The 10,533-nt window shown below is 46.6% G+C and overlaps 1 protein-coding gene across 1 annotated transcript in view; it reads left to right on the plus strand.

Moving 5' to 3' along the window:
• Positions 1 to 2,200: 2,200 nt before the first annotated feature.
• Positions 2,201 to 10,533, plus strand: part of arhgap21a (Rho GTPase activating protein 21a) — a gene marked incomplete at its 5' end in the record, with an annotated part of 45,329 nt that continues 36,996 nt past the window's right edge. Inside the window, 2 exons of the mRNA XM_079234438.1 lie at positions 2,201 to 2,500; positions 6,096 to 6,272. Of these exons, the coding sequence (XP_079090564.1) occupies positions 2,201 to 2,500; positions 6,096 to 6,272 (477 nt within the window). The remainder of the gene's footprint in view (positions 2,501 to 6,095; positions 6,273 to 10,533) is intronic.

A 10,533-nucleotide genomic window follows, 5' to 3' on the forward strand; every position in this document is an offset into this window, starting at 1 on the left:
AATCCTTGCTTTGGCGTCAGGGGTCACGCGTCTATGTCTATTCCCGCCGTCTGAATGTGGTCACAAGATGCTCTACGACAACAAAAACTGAAACGCCAAGGGGGGTACATTCCTCCACTGGCGTTCCTGATGTCGTTTTCATGGTCGCCGAACGTCTCGGATGGCAAATATTCCTCCGAATGGGAACGGGCCTTTACAGGGTGTTTACGCGTCCCGCGGCCAGTGAGCTCGCAATTATTGGGACCAATAAAGCTGCGTTCACACCAAAAGCGTTGCGAATTATGTGCCAAAATTTGCCTCATTCGCGTGAGTTTAAATATTTAAACTCGACACTGAAGGAGCTCTGGAAGCGGCTTCATTCAGACACTCGTCCTGGAGCTGTGTGCGACTACGGATAATATTATGAACCCAGGCACGGGGGCGTTTGATGTTCCTGGGACTTCCACAATAAGTATAAAGCAGAACTAGAGGTTATTTCAATGGTGGATGGCGGAAATAGTAACTGTTCTTACGGAGATAAGCCACGGAGATAAGCCACGGAGATAAGCCACGCCCCCTTTCCGCCGTGAAAAAGCAAGTGAAGCGAATTAAACACAAGGTCGAGCGAGTAAACCCACGTGAAAAAGCGTTGCGAAAAAGCTGGAATTCAAAATGGGACAAAAATGCAGAACCATTGTCCTCAAGCAACGTTTCACAGACTTATTCAACATTTCGTGAGCGACCACAGAGCGGCACAGAGCCCCCGAGACCAAAGTGTGATTAAATATTAAACGGATGTTTTGGGCCCTTCAGAGGGAGGAGAGAGGGTTTCACTGTCGTGGTCCAGGTGGTTCTCGACCCATTGTTACGGGGCGGTTTAAGGGCTCGATCGCGTGACCTTTGGGCTCGTAATCAAGGCCACCTAAACCTAGAACCGGGTCAGGATGAGGACCCGGTTTTATTGAGCTGGAGACGAGACATAAACACTACAGACGCTCCTCCAGCTGGTCTGAAAGCACCCACAGAAAAACAAATACCTCTTCGTTCACCTCTTTTATTGTGTGTGTGTGTGTTCGTGTGTGTGTGTGTGTGTGTGTGTGTGTGTGTGTGTGAGTGAGAACCTCAAGTGAGGGTTGAAGCATGCTGGGGGGAGTTCACCTGCCACTCAAAGGAAGGACTGGTCCCCGAAATGATCCCTAAACATCTGAATCTTTATTCCAACATCTGTCTTTTTATTTGTCTGTTAATTAAACACGACTTTTTACACCATAAAAAAACACAAAATAAACACAGTTAAAAAGCCTGAACCAGGGCGAGGGTCTTACCAGACGCCCCATATATATATATATATATATATATATATATATATATATATGTTAAATAAACAAATATACAGGATTGTTTATGCAACTCCTGCTCGTCTCCCGGACCACGAAGCTGCCACCCAGGCGTCGGTCCTTTGTAGGGGCCAGATGTAGGCATGCAGGAGGGTGTGTGTGTGTGTGTGTGTGTGTGTGTGTGTGTGTGTGTGTGTGTGTGTGTGTGTGTGTGTGTGTGTGTGTGCTTTATAGTTATTACAGATTCCATATGCTTCCTTATCTGTATTAGTCCCACTTGACTTCCTCCGCAGGCTGTGAAAACAACCCCTGCGTCCTGACAGATAGCAACTCTGTGCCGTGTGATTCCTACGACAAAAACTATTTGGGAATATTCCTCATATTTCACTCGTGTGTGCGTCTCCTCTCCTCCTTTAAAAAACAAAGTTTTCTCATGATTTATTGATGAGCCTCGACACGCAGGTCTGTTGGCTCAAACTTTGAAAGGCTGCCAGCGGAAGAGGTGCGTTAGAGAGAGATGGAGGAGACAGGAAAGGGGAGAGCGTTCACTTCAGGCCGCCTGGTGTGTGTGTGCGAATATGTGTGTGTGTGTGTGTGTGTGTGTGTGTGTGCGCATACTTGGGAGAGAGTTTTGTGAGGCGAGTGGGTGGGTGCGTCAGGCAGTCGGCTCTCTGCAGAGCACTCAGCCGCTGCTCTGCTCTCGGCTGGGTGGAAACATCATGATCACCAGAAGAACGGCTCCGTCCCCCCGACAGAACCGGGCCCAGAACAGACCGCTGGACACGGTGGACTCGTCCAGAACCTCGGAGTAGACGCTGTGGGGGAAAAGAGGAGGATAGTTTCCACCGTTTGAGGATCGTTCTCCCCTCAAACCTGGCTATGCCATGCTGGCTCAGAGGAACGGGCGACCGCCGGGCTGCACGCCGGCTCCCCTGAAGGACGTGGACGCCGACGCCGACGCCGAGGGGTGCTGCTCCCTCTCTCCCTCCCCGGCGGCGGGCGGGTGCCCCTGGGCCCGGCTGGCCGGGGTGGACGGCTGCCTGTCGGAGCCGTACTGCCTCTGGTTCCAGCTCCTGGCCAGAGCCTACTGGGGCGAGGTGGAGCTGGGGCTCACCAGTCCGCACCGCGGCGTGTCCTGGGCCCGGCTCAGGGAAGCGTCCCGGAGGAACTGTGTCCGCTCTCGGGTAAGAGGGAGAGCGTCCGCGGGACTCCACATTTCGAGGAGGCGACTTGTGCTTTAGGAATTCCCTGACTTGTGTTGAGGCGATTGCAGTGTCTGGTTAGAGTGTAAGTGTCTAGTTATGTGTGAGGTTACATGTGAAGATGTGTGAGGTTACATGTGAAGATGTGAGGTTACATGTGAAGATGTGTGAGGTTACATGTGAAGATGTGAGGTTACATGTGAAGATGTGTGAGGTTACATGTGAAGATGTGAGGTTGCATGTGAAGATGTGAGGTTACATGGGAAGATGTGAGGTTACATGTGAAGATGTGAGGTTACATGTGAAGATGTGAGGTTACATGGGAAGATGTGAGGTTGCATGTGAAGATGTGAGGTTACATGTGAAGATGTGAGGTTACATGTGAAGATGTGAGGTTACATGTGAAGATGTGAGGTTGCATGTGAAGCGTGTGATAGGAGGGAGGAGAGGTGTTGTGCCGTCTGAGGAATTTGGGTGTGCGTCATCCTGCTCTCCAGCGGTGGGTCGTCCTGTTTCTCTGACCGATATCTTCTGTATCGTGAGCGTCTCCCTGTGTGTGTGTGTGTGTGTGTGTGTGTGTGTGTGTGTGTGTGTGTGTCTGTGTGTGTGTGTCTGGGTTGTCGGGACCCTTTTTGGGCGTTTCAGAGTGACTTGGCCGTCAGAGGCAGATGATGTTTATTTTCCAGCTGTGCTTATTTTAGAAGCTCTTCTTCTGCCGTTACTTAGCCATGTTTCTCCTGCAGTATAGTGAAGACGCATGACTAACGCTGAAGCCTGCGGTCGGAGAGGAGGGAGAGAAGTCTGGAAAGAGAAGGCGAGAGGGAGTGAAAGAGGTGGATCCGTGAGGTCAGGCGTCCCGGGGGTGACTCACGCGCTTTAAAAGAAACAAAACAAAGAAAAACGAAATGCTGCTGCGGAGGAAAGCTGAGTCCACAAGTAATGCCATTCAAATCCACTCCTCTCGCACACATAAAGAAGCAGGAATGCAAATGCTAACGCTAAGCGTCCCGCGGGCCCCGGCGCCATATGGCGGCACGCAGATGAACCCACGCTGTGCGGCGAGCGGGACGAGCAGCCTGCACGCATAATTAAGACGTTTGCTACCAGCTAGCTGTGTGCAGCTGTAGCTTACCTCCACACTGTGCCATGCTGCTGCTTCTGAAGAGGTGTGTGTGTGTGTGTGTGTGTGTGTGTGTGTGTGTGTGTGTGTGTGTGTGTGTGTGTGTGTGTGTGTGCGCTCCACTTTCCGTGGGGCTTTGGAGCCAAGTGGTTAAGCTGTTGCATAATGTGACATTACATTTTCTGCATGAAATCAAAACAAAACAGCTGAGTTGGGCTGTCGTTGCTCCCTTCTTCCTTCCTTCCTTCCTTCCTTCCTTCCTTCCTTCCTTCCTTCCTCCCTCTCTTCCTCCCTCCCTCCTCCTCTTACAATGTGGAGCCATGGCTTGGTTCGAAACTGTGACTCTCGGCGTTGCTAGCTAGCGTCAGCGATGAGCGCTAACACTAGCTAGCGGTTTAGCTCCATCGGTACTTTGATGGCGGATGAGACCGAGGTCTCAGTGCTCAGAGTTCTCAGTGATGGAAGGTTATTCATTAGGCTTTGGAAAAGTAAAGAATCTGGTGAAAACAATGAAAACAATGGTTTTCAAATAATTCTGGTATTGTTGTCCTGTATGTTGGCGTCAACTATCAATCATTATTTCTTTTTTTTTTATATACTTTATTGGTGATTATGCACACTATGATATACAGGGATCAGACAACAAGTATTTTCATTTAGTTGTGTATGTGTTCTTTACAATATTAAGGAAGAAAATAACAGGAAAGTAAAGCAAACAAACAAAGTAAAGTAAAAAATAAGAGGAAATACAAATAATAATGAAAGTTAAAAACAAAACTATCAATCAACTATCAATATTTGTATCATTTATTTTCTTTATTGGTTGATTAAAGATGCTAAATTCCAAATTGAGAGCATTAATATGGCAGCAAACACCTGTCGCCATGTTGAGAGCTATGTGGAGGCAACAGAAAATCTCCCAGAAACCATTGCAACACATTCAAACTGATTGATTTGTCCGACCAACCATCCTAAACTCACAGATATTCAATGTTACGATGATTTATGAGACGGAAAAGCTGCAATTATTTTCCTTTCAGAGGCCACAAATATGTTTTGGGCACTTTGGATGGAGCCTTTCATCACGATGCAATCTCTACGTTTTGATGTAGTGTGTGTGTGTACTCCTGTGTGTTCCGTAACATCATCTTCAGGAGCAATTATATGCATTTTTTTCTATATTACATAAATATGAAGCTAACGCCTGCAGCCGGTTAGCTTAGCTTAGCATAAAGACTGGAAACAGGTAGCCTGGTTCTGTGTAAGCATGACAGAAGCCTTTCAGCACTTCCAAGCTCAATCTCGTTCCAGTCTTTATGCTAAGCTAAGCTAGCTGTCCTCCTGTAGCTAACAGCTCATATTTACCGTACAACCAATGTGTGGTATCATGTCCTGTAGCATCCTCTTCAGGAAAAGAGGGCCGTGAGCGTAAGCTCCTCTGACTCACTCCGTGTGCTCGGCCCAGCAACGGTTGCCGTTTGAGCGTAAACACTCTCCGTCACCGGGCCGTTAAATGCAGAGGTTATTCTCCGCTGATGTGTAGCGCATGTGTGGTGTTATTGAAGCACGACTGTAATGTTACTCCAGCTGAGAGCTGCCAGCACTTAAGGGTTGTTTTCATCCCGCGTTAGTCACAGTAGGAATGCAGGAGATAAGTCTGTCATCGAGCAAACACGCCACACGGCCCGGCAGAGCCCGATGTGCCGTAACTAAAGCCATGTGTACGCTACAGCGACCCTGACCATCTCCTCAGACACTGTGATCACTGACATGAACCACAACTGTTCCACTGCATTGTTGGGCCCTTCACCATCATTTTAAACTGTTTTGTAGAGTAGCATGTGTTTTATTACAAACAATACAAAATAAGCTTTTCATGATACGGAGTAACTCTGTTTACTGTGCATTTGACAATACATCTATCTACCCATCCAGAATCCACACGATTCACACAAAGCACACAATTATTTGCGTTTTTCTTTCTTTCTATATCACGCTCAAATCTGTACGCTAAATGTGAAGCTAACGCCTGCAGCCGGTTAGCTTAGCTTAGCGTAAAGACTGGAAACAGGGGGAAACACCTAGCCTGGTTCTGTCTAAACATAATCTGACTATCAGCACTTCCTAAAGCTCGATCTCTAAAAAACAAAGCAGAATGATAGTTTTCTTCTTAATATCTATGTTGTCTAAATGTTCTTCTTTAATGTATTTTGCACTTTATTATTATTATCTGCATTCGCTTCATGTTGGACAAGAGAGAAACGTTTTTTGTGGAAGAATTGACAAATAAAGCTGACTTTGACTTTGACTTTGGTTCCAGTCTTTATGCTAAGCTAAGCTAGCTGGCCTCCTGTAGCCGCCATCTTATATTTAAGATACCCTAAATGAACTATTAACAGCTCCTCTGTGTCAACACCAAAAGATCTGACGTGCCGTGTGTCCTCCTCCTCCTTCCAGGCCAAGCAGAAGGATGGGCGCGACCGGAGCGCGGCGTCGCCCGGGGCGGAGGAGGAGCCGTTCTCCTGGCCGGGGCCCAAGACGCTCCGCCTGCGCAGAACCTCCCAGGGCTTCGGCTTCACGCTGCGGCACTTCATCGTCTACCCGCCGGAGTCCGCCGTGCACAACTCCCTGAAGGTGAAGAGCGCCATATTTACACATATACATATATACACACATATACACACATATACTACGACGCCACCTTTACTGTATGTCAGTGGTTCTCAAACTTTTTCTGTCACGCACCCCTTTGGAGGAAGAGAAATGTTCATGAACATTTCTCTTCCTCCAAAGGGGTGCGTGACAGAAAAAGTTTGAGAACCACTGGTTTAGTTCAAAATTCACATTTTTTTTTTACAAAATAGTGCAGCTTTTTGTGACTCCTCCATCTGTGCTTTTTCAAATAATAATACTAATAATAATAACTGTATGTATATAGCACCTTTAAAAACAAAGTTCACAAAGTGCTCTACAGAGAAGCAAAGAAGACATAACTTAAATATCGGTAAACAAAAAGGCAATGAATACTACAATAACCCAAAAAAAAACTAATCAATACAATGTACAAACAAAACCAGGGGAACACAAGAACAGCATCATAGATCATCAAAGGACGAATAATAGAATAAAGAAAACCAGATCGCTCCATCAGACAAAAACTAATAACATGTGCAATCACTGTGTTAGAACAATGCAAATAAAAGTTGGATCTGTGCAAAAAAGTACTAATATTTGGCGAACAAATTGCTATTGTGGCTGCAAATAACCTGTTTTGCACTAAATGTACAGATCGTAACAATAACGTTCAACTTCAAACAAAACAAAATGAGTGCAGATGTGTGTGAGGATGGGTCAAATGCAGAGAATAATGTCCCCACAAAAAATACTTCAAAAGTTTGAGAACCGGTGCTGTATGTAGCGCTGAGTCATGTTACAGTCCAGGTGAGATCATGCGCTGCTGTCGGCAAAGCAAACACACGTTTGTGGAATCCAGCGACGTTCGCCTCAGGAGATGAATTCATCTACGACACTGTCATAAAATATTTACTGAAAGAGAAATTACATTGAACAGAGATGACGTGGACGTATAGTTTAAGGAACATTTGCTGTTTTAGCCGTGGCTGTACAGTAAGCGTGTGACAGGCGGAAGTAAGTCTGCTGTTTCGACTCCAGGATGCGACACATTTCAGCAGCGTCATACGAGATAAATATAAATATATATATCTCTTGTTCTTGGGACCGACTCGGAGTCTTTTGGTTGGTTCTCGTCCTCTGTGCTCATAACTGCCGGTCCAGACTGTGCTCATAAAACGTGACTTTATTCAGCTCTTTAGTGTCAGCGGTGATTATGAAGCCCCTGATTTGTGTCAGAACCACGGCTTGAAGCTGCTGTTGTGACACGGCTGTAGACACCCGCCTCAGTATTTACAGTATGAACTATTTATCACTTTTATTATGCTTTGGCTCGCCTGCAGCCGTTTCCCCACCGTCCTCTCGCTGTGATTCTTTCCAGCTGTGAGGGTTCCAGTGTTTCATGTGTTTCTGTTCATGACACCCTGGATGTTAGTTGGCACAGAAACAAGAGACTTTAATGTAATGATTGTATATCATATATGTTCTGGATTATTACTCCACCAGGAAGGTTTTATTTTCAAGTTGGTAGTTTTTTTCGTGATACTTGGTGGAAGGGTGAAGTATGAGTGAAGGAGGAACACATGACATGTAGGACTGGATCTGAATTAGAGTTTATTTGGAGTACAATACAAAAAAAAACTACAATACCCACAAGTTGGTTGTCCAAAATGTACCCCTAATGTTGTCTCTTTACCACTGTGGACACATGGCATACTGAAACCCATAGCATACTATGTACCGCATAAGTATTTGTATATAAAGGCAAGGGAAGTTTATTTATCACACATGTCATCAACAAGGTGATTCAAAGTGCTTCACATGAAACCATTAAAAGCTTAAAAACATAATGCAGAAGAAAACAAGATTTAAAAACAGTTAAGAAGGGTGCCATCTTACTGCTACTTAGCTTAGCTGCTAAGTAGCCTACAGCAATGTATCTTTAAACCAGTGTAATCATGGCAATAGCTGTTAAATCTACAGAGGAGTAGCGTGGCCACAATGACTGAAGACCAGCACAGGGTTGTGTGTGATGTTTTCATCAGAGCCTCCCTGACTGCAGTCCTCCACCTGGGCCGCGGCCAGCTGTCTCCTGGATAACATCAGCACCAATCAGCGGTTTAATCCTGATGTTACAGCATTCCGGCTAACGCTCACTAAAGCTTTGGCTCAATGCGACGGTGCTTCTCTAGCGCCGGCAGCTTATCGGCCTCCGCACTATTAGTGGTTGTGATAATTCAGGATGAGTTTAGTTTACTCTTCTCTGAAGTGTGTCTTGACAACGTTAGCATGGTGTCCTCTCTTTGTAGCGGTTAGCTTCTCCAGAGGTCTTCTTCTCTCACAGCGTTCTCTCGGTCTCTGAGGTCCTGCTGTAACTTAGCAGAAGGAAAGTGTGTTGAGCCGACCTTCAGGTTTGATCTCTTGAAAACAGAAATCTGGAGCCCATCTGTTGCAGAATGAAGGAGCAAATTAAACCCAACTTAACGGCTCCTGAAGCTTTAACACGTTAAACCTCATGTGTTCATGTGATTCATTCTGAGACGTTTAGAAATACACTTCAGATACTTTTTGTCTTGACTTTGCGCCTCCGGTCGTGTGAGGCCTTCTTATCGTTAGCGTGTGTGTGTGTGTGTGTGTGTGAGTGTGTGTGTGTGTGTGTGTGTGAATGAGTGAGACTGTGCATGTGTGTGTGAGACTGTGAGTGAGACTGTGAATGAGTGAGACTGTGTGTGTGTGTGTGTGTGTGTGTGTGTGTGTGTGTGTGTGTGTGTGTGTGTGTGTGAATGAGTGAGACTGTGCATGTGTGTGTGAGACTGTGAGTGAGACTGTGAATGAGTGAGACTGTGTGTGTGTGTGAATGAGTGAGACTGTGTGTGTGTGTGTGTGAATGAGTGAGACTGTGTGTGTGTGTGTGTGTGTGTGTGTGTGAGAGAATGAGTGAGACTGTGCATGTGTGTGTGAGACTGTGAGTGAGACTGTGCGTGTGTGTGAATGAGTGAGACTGTGTGTGTGTGTGAATGAGTGAGACTGTGCGTGTGTGAGACTGTGTGTTTGTGTGTGCGTGTGTGAGACTGTGTGTGTGTGTGAATGAGTGAGACTGTGCACGTGTGTGTGTGAGAGAGGGTGTGTGCGAGTGCGTGTAAGTGTGTGTGTGTGTGACTGAGTGACTGTGTGTGTGTGTGTGACTGAGTGACTGTGTGAGTGTGTGTGTGTGTGTGTGTGTGTGCGTGTCACTGTGACTGCGTTTGTGTGAGACTGTGAGCGAGACTGTGCGTGTGTGAGAGAGCGCGTGTAAGTGTGTGTGTGTGACTGAGTGACTGTGAGTGTGCGAGTGAGACTGTGTGTGTGTGCGTGTGTGTGTGTACATGTGAATGCGTGTGTGTCATTAATCTCATTTATTCATGTAATTAATTCTGAGACGTTGATGTTCAGAAATACACTTTGCTCCGACCGTATCGGGTCGTGTGAAGCCTTCTTATCGTAAGCGTGTGTGTGTGTGTGTGTGTGTGTGTGTGTGTGTGTGTGTGCGAGGCCTTCTTATCGTAAGCGTGTGTGTGTGTGTGTGTGTGTGTGTGTGTGTGTGTGTGTGCGAGGCCTTCTTATCGTAAGCGTGTGTGTGTGTGTGTGTGTGTGTGTGTGTGTGTGTGTGTGCGAGGCCTTCTTATCGTAAGCGTGTGTGTGTGTGTGTGTGTGTGTGTGTGTGTGTGTGTGTGCGAGGCCTTCTTATCGTAAGCGTGTGTGTGTGTGTGTGTGTGTGTGTGTGTGTGTGTGTGTGTGTGTGTGTGTGTGTGTGTGTGTGTGTGTGTGCGAGGCCTTCTTATCGTAAGACGGAATTCTGGGAAATATTCAAACCGAAGCCTTACACTAGAATCTGTCGGGTCTCCGTCTCCGAGCAGCCGGACCCGTCCTCATTGCGTAACCGCCGTCCCATTTCATCCTCACCACCCTCGGGCCCTCGGGCCGGAGCTCTTGATTAATCACGTTTGAGGGTTTTGGGGGAAGAGGGTCAGGCCGTCTTAAGGAAAGCCGTGGGAGAGAACATGTGTCATGAGGAGGAGAGCTGGATTACAGTGTGTGGACGTTACGGGAAACTACGGCTTCACGGAAATAAGCATCAACAGGGCTGTGCAGTTGTTTTTGGGGTTGCTATGTGATGTGTTGTGATGAAGGATTATGAATAGTTTCCTCTGTGAATCATCATCTCATCCTTTATTCATTCCTTCTCCGGCTGTAGCTAATATCTGGATTATCGATCCATCGCCTC

This window comes from Taurulus bubalis (genome assembly GCF_910589615.1).
Source record: "Taurulus bubalis genome assembly, chromosome: 18".
Taxonomy (NCBI): domain Eukaryota; kingdom Metazoa; phylum Chordata; class Actinopteri; order Perciformes; family Cottidae; genus Taurulus; species Taurulus bubalis.